This window comes from Convolutriloba macropyga, chromosome 15 (assembly GCF_964194025.1).
Source record: "Convolutriloba macropyga chromosome 15, txConMacr16.3, whole genome shotgun sequence".
Classification (NCBI taxonomy): domain Eukaryota; kingdom Metazoa; phylum Xenacoelomorpha; order Acoela; family Convolutidae; genus Convolutriloba; species Convolutriloba macropyga.
In genome coordinates, this window is record NC_134482.1 from 40,804,759 (window position 1) to 40,818,922 (window position 14,164).

Here is a 14,164-nt window from a genome sequence, read left to right on the forward strand (position 1 = left end):
AGCACATAAACTATGTATAGTCCCCAACCAAGAGATACAAATAGACTTTGCAGGCCCTTTTAATAATGAAAAAGGTCATGAATATTATATTTTAGCACGTATTGATAGATTTTCCAAACACCCTTCTGCCGAAATTTTTTATAAAGCAAGCGCTTATAATGTAATTAAGTTTTTAGATAATTATATACAAATTCATGGAGTTCCCCGATCATTACGAATAGATCAAGCTCGTTGTCTTTTAGGAAATCCATTAAAAAAATTTTTGCACAAAAAATAATATAATTTTAATTCCAGGTCCAGCAAATGATCACCGAGCTATAGGTTTAGTAGAACGATTAATTAGTACAATTAAACAGCGCCTTGCATGTATAAAAGAAGCAAATAAAGAATTAAACTCGTTAACCATTAAGCGGCACTCAAATCAGTTCTCTACCAGCTCCGCATATGCAAATATAAAACTACTCAGATTTCGCCTTTCGAATCACACTTTGGGCGAAAAACCAATACTCCGCTGAGCAATATTAGCACTTAACCAAATTCTTCTGATTTAAGTTATGACAAAATTTAAAAACTTAAATTAGACGGAGAGACGGTCACACCCATTGAAGTGGGTGTGACCGTCATGAAGTGGGTGTGCTACCAGAAGATCATTGGGGAAACTATCGCAGTGACGTAGAAGTCGAGAAGAATATGTGCACGCCCACTAATGACGCTCTCTCGAGAACGGCTTGCTAGTGACAAGGAACCTCGCTTCTTACGCTCGACAAAAGTTCACCGCCCTATACCTCTCAAGGAGCATACAGGGCAGTTAAATATTGCCCGCAAGAAGCACCCGAATAAACGGTCCAAAAAGAACCCCGAAGGACTATAAGAAGTGTTATCCCCTGGCTCGGTCGTCCAGAAAACTGACCAATTAACGTCAGTAATTCGTGAACCAGGGAAGCTGGAGGTAACTTTCAGGAATAGCGACATTGCCAAATTTGGAACCCGAGACGAACGGAACACTAAGCTTACCGAATATATTAATCGTAGAGGACCCAAAGTCTATGAAAAAACAGGGGAGGCCAGAACACTGAGCCACACAAAAAAGTTCACACGAATTCAGAAGAGCGACCGCAAGTGAAGCACTGCAAACTGGATACGGCAAGCGCTGTATCTTCTAACAGATCAAATATTGCTCGCGCAATGCGAGTAAGGATGCCGAAAGTGCCACCCATTCTCGCGCCGCCAGAGACCTCATTCCAACCTGAGGCAAATTCCGATTCAAAAATCACAGCCTCATAATTTATTAATGCGCCTCCACCAACAAATCAATTCAAAGAACTAACGTTACGTTCTACTTCGGCACCATTAGAAGCCTTGCACCAAGTTCCTCCACGAACAACAAAGAGGACACGAAAAAGACCAAAATATTATGGATTCGAAAATGACGCTTCATCCGGCGACTCGACAAAATTGTGCCCACCTAATTTAGCACAGCCCCGCTGGAAACGTCTTGCTGGTGATGTTGAAGCGTTGCAACCTTCTGTCATCCAAACAATTGTTGATACTGCGGCTCAAGCAGAGCCAATTCCAAATGCGTTCCCCTCACAAGTCATAGGAGAAGTCTCTCCAACTGAACCTCGCATCCGCCCAGCAAATCAGAGACCACCAGATGAATTGATAATTGACGAGTAGGATATGTAACTCAGTCTTTACATATTTGAAACTTGATACAGTTTTATTTATGACCAGCTATGATAACCAGTAAATATATTGTTGATAACTATTTAACCGGTGAATAATTATTAACATATAAACAATATTGTTATTAAAACTTTAATGTTATGCATTTTTAATTTTCACCAAAAAGGGAAAAAATGTTGTACAAAATCATTTTACTTGGTGCTGTAAAATTTTTATACGATGTACTTATTTAATGTTTTACCTAATCTTGAAGAACAGATTACAAATTCATCTTAAGTTCACTGTCTACCACCTAATAATTCACATATTATGTCTCTTGCCCTAATTCCCGCATGGGGATTTTTTTTTGGCATTTGTTATGACTTCTCTGTCGCTAACTTATTATAAGTTTCACTCTTTTAATTTTGCATCTCGAGTACAGTTGCTCAATTTAACTAATTTCTTGACAGTCGTATTTACTATCTGAGTAAAATAGACAAGTGTCAGATAAGCAATTCGCTAAGCGAATTCAAATACAAAATCGTGTTCAGTGCAATCGCCGCACAAGTAAATTCAACAGAAACTCTAATAGCGATGCGTATTGCAAAATCAAGTACACAATATTGATTGTATACGACACTCATATAGCAAAGAAAACTTAATTTTTTTCGAAATTTGTAATATCTGTATATTATTTAAAAAAGTGAGAAGATAAGTTAAAAAACTAAATGAACTTGTTGAGCTGAGTATCATGTTAATATTCCAATCCAATTCAGTAATTTTGTCCAATTTAGGGTTATTGTCAAAATAAACCAACATTTTTGCTTTTGTTGCTATTTTGCGTAAACGGCAGTCCATATCACTAAAAATCGCTAAAATATGTATGGTTTGCGGTATATTTGAGCAAAAAATGTAAGATTTGCGCTTAATTCGATGAAAGCTGTGAAAAAAAACTTTTAAGTGGTGAAATTTTTTTTCACCGCTTATGCGGTGAAAAAATTTTCACAGCTATAAATCAAAACTCCTACCGCTAAATTCACAGCTAATCCTACAAAGGTTCCTCATTGAAAAAATCGTATTTAAAACATGAAAGAATAGCGATGAATAATCAACAACCTAGTTATAATAAAAAGAGATATAATACTATAATGTATGTCAAACATGCTGTCGATAGAGTATCACCTTATGGATAGATAATCAGCTTATGAATAGAAGATAAGAATATAAACCAAAGATGTTCTAGATTTATCCATATCTGGCGAAATTTGTTATCGTACTTTTAACTCAGAAGTATTGTAAAAAAAATTGATCTGAACAATTGTTTTGATTTTCTATGTGTTCTTCGATAGTTAATTTTGTAAGTAAATGTCTCTGTTTGCTTTTGTGTGTACCCGGATCATAGTAACATTGTAATTAAGCGCTGAATCATAGTATTCTCAGTCCGTGTTTTTACTATGAACAGATTATGATCATGTCGTTTTTTTTCACCGCATTCTGTTGGTCGCTTTGAAAAATTTTATTCAACGCATTCTGATGGTAGCGCTGAAATTTTTTACACAGCATTTTGACGGTAGCGCTGAAATTATTTTTCACAGCATTCTGTTGGTAGCGGTGAAATTTGTTTTCACCTCTTTAGCGGTGAAAAAAATTCACCGCTACCAAAAGAATGCGGTGAAAAAAACTTTTCAGCGCTAGATGGATGCAGTGAAAAAATATTTTGCCGCTAAAATCTGAAATCTTACAAGTATCCACCGCTAAATTCAACGCTAATTTTACAGAAATCCACCGCTATCAACGCATTCAACGCTAAAACATGCGGGCGCTTTGCGGTGAAAGAACTTTTTTTCACCACTATTCACCGCGAATCTTACATTATTTTTTGACCTTAATTGGGACAGAATTTAGTTTTATTTTTCAATTTTGGTAGACGATTGATAATAGAAATAACTGGAATCGTTTACCAAGTTACCAGCAACTTTACTTTTAACATTAAAGGTTAAAAGGATATATCTAAACTACCTCAACACTCCACGGCGTACCTGAATTTAAAAGCAAAGATTGAAATTTAATTATTATGTACAAAAACCACGATTAAAAGAATTACTGATATCTATTTACAAAGCAAAATATTATTATACATTTACATTATACATAAATTTAAGATCATATCTATCTCTTCTATTTTTTCTTGACAGAAACATAAAACAATTGAAATCTGTTTACTCAAAAATATCTGATTAAAACTGGTTATTTGCAGTTTTCTATAACACGTTTTTACCACCTACTTGAGAATGTTGAACAAAAACTATGTTAAGCAAAATATCAGAAAAATGTTTGGTAGCGTCGATTTAAAAAAGTGAAAAATGTTCAGAATCATTTTCGGTATAATCGGTTCCTTCGTTTCATCTGTTCTTTGAAAAATTCAGTTTCATCGATTGTTCAAAAACGTAAGAAACTGGCCAAATATTCGACTTCGAATAAAAACGAAGATGCCGAAATTTCTCTTTTTGAACACCGGTCGAACGACGGTACCGGGCTTAAGAAACAGCTGTTTATTGTCAATTTGAGCTTGAAATTGTGACTTTGCAAAATATTTTTGTGATCGCAGTGGGTTCATATTATTTTCGACCCCCAAGTTCTTCTACCGCATTTTAAATAGATGACTTACGGCCTAAAGTGAAATGACAAGCGCTCTTTCTCTCTATAACTGGATAGAGGTGGGAGGGGGGGGGTTGCGTGTATAACATCCACAACATTTCCAATTGGATGTTAAACACCAGAAATTTAGAATTTTCTCAAGTAGGTAAATATACTCGGGGGATGAAGTCTTTCTTCAAGTCGTAAATCCAAAAGAGCTGTCGATGGCTTTCGTGGCGCTGAAGGAACCACCCAGATCGTAGTTCTAAAAACAAACAAACAAACAAATTTTCAATCATCATCATTATTCAACTAATAATTGTTGCATTTATTAAAACGGTGATGCAAAATGAGAACCCAGAGGGAAAAATGAAACCCATAAATCTATTCTACTGCCAATAGATCCGTGATCGCGTATAATTTTGTGCGTCCTTAATAAAGATATTAAGATAACTTCTTGCTTGTTGCACAATTTTTCAATTAAATAATTTAAAGACTTGGAAATGTTTGGAAAATGCTTATAGAGAAAACGAGTGCTTGGTTCAAAAACTGCCGATCGCAACGGTTCCTGGTAGCATAACTAACTAGTCTCCTTTTTTTCAAAAACTAAGTGAAGAAAAATAAAGTGAAAAAATAAAGTGAAAAAAGACAGGATCGGATCCGTTTGACTGTTTCGGTCAATTAACAGCTAAACAGTTTTCAAAGTCTCGTTAAATGGATTAATGTACATACGTTTTAATTTTACCTAAAGGTGCAGTTCAATGGGTTAAAATGTCAACCTTATGTACTGTCGGCATTTTCAAGCTTGCTATGCAAATGTGAATTGGACACTTCGAAATTTTTGTAATAACTCAAAGTAAAATATTCTAATACAAAAGAAAAGTAGTTGTGTAGGATCTTTTCTGCAATCGCCCCCAGCCCCATACAGCCGTTCTTTTAGCACCCTACCCTACACCCCCCCCCCCAAAAAAAGATCGAAGTTTTTGCAAATTGTACGTGCGATATTTTCGTTTCATTGAAACAAGAGTGTCTGCGTAGATTGAAAGCAGTTGTAGAATAGTTTCTTAAAAAACATAAAAAATCAAGCTCTTATTGTAGCCGATAGCACCAAAAATATATAAAACAAAAATTTTTATTGACGTTTTCGTTACGTGCAACAAATTTAGGTTGAAATACCTAATACTTTCAAACCATAGCTGTGCTGGTTTTCAATGAATGCATTTTGTTCCTATATGTTCCTGTATGAACTTACTTAGGTTTAACAGTATGTTTTAACATGTAATATTGGTGTTGCCAAACGAAGCGGGGGGTATTACGCTGGTAAAATCTCACAGAAATTTGACTACATAGTACGAATAAATATTATTTACTAAAAGATAAATACGCTTTTGTAGATTTTAAGAAACAGATTGAACAAACGCACAAAGGGGGTTTATTTTTTTCTATTATTAATTGGAAGTCCCTAACTAGAGACAAGCTATTGAAAATTTATCAAGTTTGTCAACGTTTGAGTGTACTCGCCCAAACATAGGTAGTATCAAAATCGTCAACATACAAAGATTTGGACATGATGCTACTTCAACATGAGTAAATTTCCAATTAAAAAAAATTCAACATAAACAATTAAAGCCACGTACGATAATAGGCAAAAACATGGGGCACGCGATACTATATAAGCAATTGAATGCTAGGTGCAGACATTTTTGTAGCCAACTTTTGAACAATTTTTTTGTGGACATCAGGCAAATACTGAAAAACACAGAAATTCGTTACAACAAAATTCACTGGTCGCTCTAAAGTACTAAAGCTCCCTAACTATTACTTTTGCGTGAAAATGAGTTAAGAAAGCAGACATAAAGTTTAACATTTTCGCAAGTTATATTTGTCCCCCGGTAACACTCGGGTAAAAGTTTTTGGCAAAAAAATAAGGCGGCAAAAGTGAATAACATGATAAAATGATTATGGATGGCTTAATCCTGATTAATTTAGAGTTAGGCGTAGAAAAATGTTGCAGCCATAAAGGTTGAACGAACATAAAATGAAAGGCTGCCTAACAAATGAACATTTGTTAGGTTCACTTGAGTATTTTATAGCGTTAAGTAGATTTTGAAATACCGTTTTTAAGTATTTTAATTGGTGCTCACCTAATGTCTGCAAAACTTCAACTTAAAATTTTGGCCATGTAGCTACCCGTACCTAACCTTCAGAGATCATCAGTACTGAATCAGAACAATTTCAGAGAAATTTAGATTTTCAGTACTGAATCAGAGATAATTCAGAACGAATTCTGAATTTCTCTGATTCAGAGAAAAATTCAGAATCAACTTTCTCTGAAAATCTCTGAATCAGAGCAAAATCAGAATAACAATTTCTGAATCATCTCTGATTCAGAACAAAAATCAGAAGTTTTTTAAAGCAGCAAAACAAACAAAATTGGTCAAAAAACTGGCTCCGAAATAGGTCTTTGCAACAATAGCAGTGATAAAAGTAGGCATCTTGAGTTTTTTTGCACTTTTTAGAATATAAAAGTTAACTATGATTCTGATCATTTTACAACATCTGCTGCATATCTGAGCACCTGGTTCTCTAATGCAAATAGATACTCTATGCTAAACAAGAATCTTCAAAGATTTTGGTCTGAATGTGTTTCTTCGAGAGAAGAAACTGTCATTTTAGAAAAATAATTTTCGACTTTTTCTGTGATCACTTAAATAAAAAGTCTTATATAAAAAGTATGTCAATGTAAATTATTTGAGTTTCTTGGTTTTTATGTAAACTAAATCGTATGGCCGCTTCGTACTTAATCTGCAAAAACGGCAAAAAACACATATGAGAATAAAAGTTGTCATTATTTAAATAATTTGCAATTGCAACAAAGAATTTTTCAATTTTTCAAACATTTTTTTAATGAATATTCTTCACAAAATGTAAACCTTTTCGACGATATAAGTAAAAATATTCACAAAAATTTTGACTGAATTCTATAGTCGAAAGTTGAATACGAATCGTAAAAAACGGGGAAAAAATCGTCGTCACACAATTCCACAAAACTCATTTTTTTTTTCTGAACTTTGATTCTTCGGATATTAGACTTATTATACAGTATCCAACGAAAGATAGCCGTAGAAGAACCTGAGAAAAATCCTACCCAAAAAAAACAACAAAGTATTTTACACTTCCGAATTTTCACGAAAAAATCTAGTTCCTGACATTCATTCTTAAGAGGTAATAATTCGTGTCCATGTCAACAATTAAACTCAGTGCAATAAGCACAACATTATTAAAATTTCTTGTCTGCTTATGTCAAACATGATTGTTATGAGGTTTAGAAGTTTGCCGACATTTTTTTTTTCAAGATTTCATCAAAGTTTGACGATTTTCATATTTTGCCAAAACATACAAAACATCATAACCTTCATGGTGAGGTGAGAAGTTTTTCCCATCTCCCCATTAAGATTATCCGTCACCCAGAATGCCAAAATGGACCAAAATCACACCCAGAAATACGACGGCAGTGCTTTTTCACGTTGTTTTACGTCAGTTCCAGAGAATTTGGGCTTCGCTTTTCGCCCAAAAAAATCGGGTACAAGTCAGTATTTTGTTTTTATCTGCTAAAGTACTGGACCAAATTAAACGGGAGTAGTCGCATTTTGTTGCCAATAAACTTTTCGTGTTTGTCCTGTTACGTGGTCTCTGTAACCAGGAGGGTAAAAAAGTTATTTTTTGTCAAATTTGCAAAAAGTTGATATTTTGGGTCATCTTGGCTGACTCAAAAACCGGTACCCCAAAATAGCCGAGGAACCCTACATATATAGGTTCCTTAGATTCCTAAGGTAGTGGGGAGTATACCCATATATATTTTCAAAATGGTTTTATGGAGTTGAATTGGTCAATTTTTGCTCTATGTGCGCCGAACCTGGATTTTGGGCCATTTTCGGCTATTTCGGCGGTGACGTAGAAAAGTTGAAATTTTTGGTGTCAACACTATATATTATAGTGTTTCAGATTGCCCAATTAATGGGGAGTATCACTAAAAACAAATTGTACCAATTCTTCACACGTTTTGATGGTGTAATTGAAGGACCATCAAAATTCGTTCAATAACTACAAAACTAATTTTTTTTGTTCTATGCCGAGAAAAGTATATCGAAGGAGTCTGAACTACAACAGGCTAAAACGGAAATTATGTTCAAACGATTAACAAACTGAGCTTATAGATCACTGAGAAGTGACTTTTCTGGGCGATTAGGTACAAGTAGGAGGGTATTATAATTTACTCTGGTTAGCAAAACTTTTCGAAACAGAAAATTTTTTTTGTGAAAAGTTTTGTAATTCAGAAACGACACTAGTTCGGGCTGTGTTATTTAGAGATACCATGTCATCTGCCCGGATTTAATAAAGAGCTTAGGGTACTTCTTAATAAATCAGGAGATTTGAAAAAAAATCTGAAGCAGAAAAAATCTGAACAATGAAACAATTCTGTATAGATTACTTGAACCAAACTTTTTCAAGAAATATCATTGGAAGTATGCACGTCAACTGTTGGCGTTCTTTTTTAGAGCCTTCGTCTCTACATTTACTTTTAATTTTGTATCAAAGTTTGTCTGAATACTGTTTTAAGTTGTTTTTGCAAGATTTTGCGAATAAACTGGGCTTCTCAGGAACCCAAAAAATGTGGTATGGCTCTAATATTTGGTCATTTCTTCAAAACTATTGTACCAAATTGAACAATCATGAACTTGTTTTGTTGGCACTTAAATTTGCTTGCTCGTCCTGATGAGTAGTTTTTATAACCGTAACAGTAAAATAGTTATTTAAGGTCAATTTTCAAAAAAAAAAGTGTGAAATAGTAGTTCATGTTGGTATCACACAAAATTCGGTACTCAAAATAACAAAATAACCCTACGTATATAAATTTATTATTCTCCTCTGATAGTGAAAAGCATCTTAGTTTATATTTTTGTATGGTTTTGTGGAGTTTAAAGGGCTATGTTTTCTCTGTAAAGGACGAACCACGGAAAAACAAATCTTTTCTGAAATTTAATGGCTGAGTGGTGTTTTTTGCAATTGAACACGTTTTCCGGCTGGTTTTTTGTGTTTTCTGGTTAGTATTTAAGATAAGGAAGCTAATTGAGTCAATTAATTGGGTTAACTCAACTATTTTTCTTTTTCACGATTTCATCCAATTTCTGTGGATGTTGTTTTTTGTCAAAACACACAAAACATCATAACCTTCATGGTGAGGTGGGAAATTTTTCCCATCACCCCATGAAGATTATCCGTGACCCAGAATGTCAAAGTGGACCAAAATCACACCCAGAAATACGCCGGCAGCGCTGTTTCATGTTGTTTTACGTCATTTCCGGAGATTTTGGGCTTCGCTTTTAGCCCAAAAAATCGGGTACAAGTCAGTATTTTTTTAATATCTGCTAGATTAAACCAAATTAAACGGGAGTAGTCGCATTTTGTTGGCACTTAACTTCTCTTTCTTGTTATATGACATCGTCCCTGTAACCAAAAGGGTTAAAAATTTATTCTGTGTCAAAATTGAAAAAAGTCCATATTTTGGGTCACGTTGGGCCACCCAAAATTCGTAACCCCAAAATACCCGAGCAACCCTGCATATATAGGTTCGTTAGATTCCTCAAATAGTGGAGAGTATCTCCATATATAGTTTATATGTAGTTTTATTGAATTGAGGTGTTCAATTTTAACGAAACTTGAAACTCGGTAGTCAAAATGGGTCATTTGGTACCGTACCTTTACCTTGAAATGTCTCGTCGTAGAGTAAACCGATTTTTGATCTGTTTATTGATTTGAACTCAGCTTGAGCAGTACTTGAATCCCTGTAAATAGCGTTTTGTTTCTTTCAGCCGTTTTTGACAAATTGGCCAGGACACATACCGCAGTTTTGACATTTTAGTGTCCGGTGTGTTTCGTGTTTCGACTTGGGAAAATGTGAAAATCATGTAATTCACTTACACAGATTGGTTCCCTGAACTCCATTTATAATGGGGAAACTCCCCATATATATTTTGTATAGGGTTTTTATGGCTTTCAGTGGGTCTATTTTCACTATGCAAATGACCCCCCCCCAACCCTCTGATTTGGTGCTCATAATGTGGTAATTCACTTGTGAAAGTGAGTAAAATTGACAAATTTTGTCACGAGGACTAGTCTCATAGAGCCTCTGTATGCCACTATTGTATGCCACGTCACGTATCTGATTATAATTATATTTTGAGTGTTGGTGAATTACTATTATTCTAAGGTGAGGGCGTTTCGCCCACATGAGGTGCACTCCCCCCTGTCCCGTTGAGACACCGGTTAGTCGGTCCACCCCCCCGCTGGGCTTTTTGTGCATCTCATGTTGGGGATGTAGTGTCTGTGCGGACGAGTTCTGCCGGCGTTTTTGTGCGAGTCGCGGTATGACTTTGAAACTGAAGTTGATAATTGATGTCCTTTTAATTGATGTCAGATAGGTCTTTAATTATGGCTGATTGATTAAAGGGATTCAAAATTCCCCGAACTAATGAAAGACTCTCATATTACCGTTCAGAGTCGATTGAAATATTTGACTACGAGCTTCCAGAAAAGGTCAGTTTTTATGTTTTGTCATGTAAATGCATGTACGCAGCAATGCTGCCGAGTTATAGCGCGGGAGACCCCTGCATTTTCTCGGTAGCATTAATGGACTTTTTCATAATCATGCAAACATCGAACAACATGTAGTCTTGGTTCTATGGATTCCTAAACGTGTTTAATTGCTCTCAAACGAAGTTTGTAACATTTATATCAGCGCTGTGGTCTGCGATTTATTGATCGTTTGACTCATTTTCCTGGAGCATTATGGTCATTAACTAAAGTTTATCTAATGTGATCATTCATGTAAAAATACTAAGTGATTTATTTGGTTGTGTATAGGTTTTATGAACTGTGAACATGCAAAAGATTTGGTCAGAATGTGTTTATTTGAAAAAAAGTTACCATTATATAAAGAAGTTGCAATTTTCCTATAAACTTTTTTTTTAAAATAGGTCGTTGTGGTATAGTGAAATATTGCTATTTTCCGGTATTTTTGGTTTAGAACTCGTTGTATAGGTTATGTGAACTGCGAATTTGCAAAAGAAATCGACACAATATGTTTATTTGAAAAAAAGTTGTCAATATTTAAAGAAGTTGCAGTTTTCTCTGAAATCAGTTTTAAAATAGGTTTTATTGGTATTATGAAATAATTCTTTTCTCCGGCGTTTTTGGTTTAGAACCAGTTGTATGGGCTATGTGAACTGTGAATCTGCAAAAGAAATGGTCTGAATGCGTTTATTTGAAAAAAAGTTGTCATTATTTAAAGAAGTTGCAATTTTCTCTATAATCAGTTTTAAAATAGGTTTTTGTTGGTATTGTGAAATAATGCTTTTTTTCCGGCATTTTTGGTTCAGAACCAGTTGTATGGGCTAAGTGAACTTTGAATCTGCAAAAGAAATTGGCCGAATGCGTTTATTTGAAAAAAAGTTGTCTTTATTTAAAGAAGTTGCAATTTTCTCTATAATCAGTTTTGAAATAGGTTCTATTGGTATAGTGATATAGTGCTATTTTCCGGCATTTTTAGTTTAGAACCAGTTGAATGGGCTATGTGAACTGTTAATCTGCAGAAGAAATGGTCTGAATGCGTTTTTTTGAAAAAAAGTTGTCATTATTTAAAGAAGTTGCAATTTTCTCTATAAAATTTTTTTAAAATAGGTTGTCGTGGTATTGTGAAATATTGCTATTTTCCGGTATTTTTGGTTTAGAACTAGTTGTATAGGTTATGTGAACTGCGAATTTGCAAAAGAAATCGACTCAATATGTTTATTTGAAAAAAAAGTTGTCAATATTTAAAGAAGTTGCAGTTTTCTCTGAAATCAGTTTCAAAATAGGTTTTATTGGTATTATGAAATAATTCTTTTTTCCGGCGTTTTCGGTTTAGAACCAGTTGTATGGGCTATTTGAACTGTGAATCTGCAAAAGAAATGGTCTGAATGCGTTTATTTGAAAAAAAAATTGTCATTATTTAAAGAAGTTGCAATTTTCTCTATAATCAGTTTTAAAATAGGTTTTATTGGTATTGTGAAATAATGCTTTTTTCCGGCATTTTTGGTTTAGAACCAGTTGTATGGGCTAGGTGAACTGTTAATCTGCAAAAGAAATGCGCCGAATGCGTTTATTTGAAAAAAAAATGTCATTATTTAAAGAAGTTGCAATTTTCTCTATAATCAGTTTTAAAATAGGTTCTATTGGTATAGTGATATAGTGCTATTTTCCGGCATTTTTGGTTTAGAACCAGTTGTATGGGCTAGGTGAACTGTTAATCTGCAAAATAAATGGTCTGAATGCGTTTATTTGAAAATAAGATGTCATTATTTAAAGAAGTTGCAATTTTCTCTATAATTATAATCAGTTTTAAAATGTTTTATTGGTACTGTGAAATTTTGCTTTTTACGGTTTTTTTTTGGTTTTGAACTAGTTGTATGGGTTATTTGAACTATGAATCTGCAAAATAAATGGCCAGAATACGCTTATTTGAAAAAAAACTTGTCATTAATTAAAGAAGTTGCAAATTTCTCTATAATTATAATCAGTTTTAAAATAGGTTTTATTGGTACGGTGAAATTTAGCTTTTTTCGGCATTTTTGGTTTAGAAATAGTTGTATGGCCTATGTGAACTGTGAATCTGTAAAATAAATGGCCAGATTGCGCTTATTTGAAAAAAAGTTGTCATTATTTAAAGAAGTTGCAGTTTTCTCTATGATCAGTTTTAAAAAAGGTTTTATTGGTATTGTGAAATAATGCTTTTTTCCGGCATTTTTGGTCTAGAACCAGTAGTATGGGCTATGTGAACTGTGAATCTGCAAAAGAAATGGGCCGAATGCGTTTATTTGAAAAAAAGTTGTCATTATTTAAAGAAGTTGCAATTTTCTCTATAATCAGTTTTAAAATAGGTTCTATTGGTATAGTGATATAGTGCTATTTTCCGGCATTTTTGGTTTAAAACCAGTTGTATGGGCTATGTGAACTGTTAATCTGCAAAATAAATGGTCTGAATGCATTTATTTGAAAAAAAGATGTCATTATTTAAAGAAGTTGCAATTTTCTCTATAATTATAATCAGTTTTAAAATGTTTTATTGGTACTGTGAAATTTTGCTTTTTACGGCTTTTTTGGTTTGGAACTGATTGTATGGGCTATTTGAACTATGAATCTGCAAAATAAATGGCCAGAATACGCTTATTTGAAGAAAAACTTGTCATTAATTAAAGAAGTTGCAATTTTCTCTATAATCATTTTTCAAAATAGGTTTTATTGGTATTGAGAAACTTTGCTATTTTCCGGGATTTTTGGTACAGATGCAACTGAATGGAGTATGAGAACTGTGAATCTGCAAAAGATTCGGTCAGAATGTGTTTAGTTGAAAAAAAGTTGTCATTATTTAAGGAAGTTGCAATTTTCTCTATAATTATAATCAGTTTTAAAATAGGTTTTATTGGTACGGTGAAATTTAGCTTTTTCAGGCATTTTGGTTTAGAACTAGTTGTATGGGCTCTGTGAACTGTGAATCTGTAAAATAACTGGCCAGATCACGCTTATCTGAAAAAAGTTGTCATTATTCGAATAAAATGCAATTTTCTCTACAATCAGTTTTAAAATAGGTTTTGTTGGTTTTGTGATATAGTTCTATTTCCCGGTGTTTTTGATCTAGAACCAGTTTTATGGGCTCTGTGAACTGTGAGTCTGCAAAAGATTTGGTCAGAATGTGTTTATTTGAAAAAAAAGTTAACATTATATAAACAAGTTGCAATTTTCTCTATAATCAGTTTTAAAATAG

General features: G+C 33.9%; 1 protein-coding gene across 7 annotated transcripts in view; it reads right to left on the bottom strand.

Moving 5' to 3' along the window:
• Nucleotides 1-4,339: 4,339 nt before the first annotated feature.
• LOC142354422 (uncharacterized) overlaps nucleotides 4,340-14,164 on the bottom strand; it is a 203,213-nt gene continuing 193,388 nt past the window's right edge. For 6 of the 7 annotated variants that reach the window (XM_075406711.1, XM_075406713.1, XM_075406712.1 and 3 more), the window contains exon 35: nucleotides 4,340-4,567. In XM_075406711.1, coding sequence (XP_075262826.1) covers nucleotides 4,499-4,567 — 69 coding nt within the window. In that variant the 3' untranslated portion in view covers nucleotides 4,340-4,498. The remainder of the gene's footprint in view (nucleotides 4,568-14,164) is intronic. The other variant, XM_075406714.1, reaches the window with a different exon arrangement.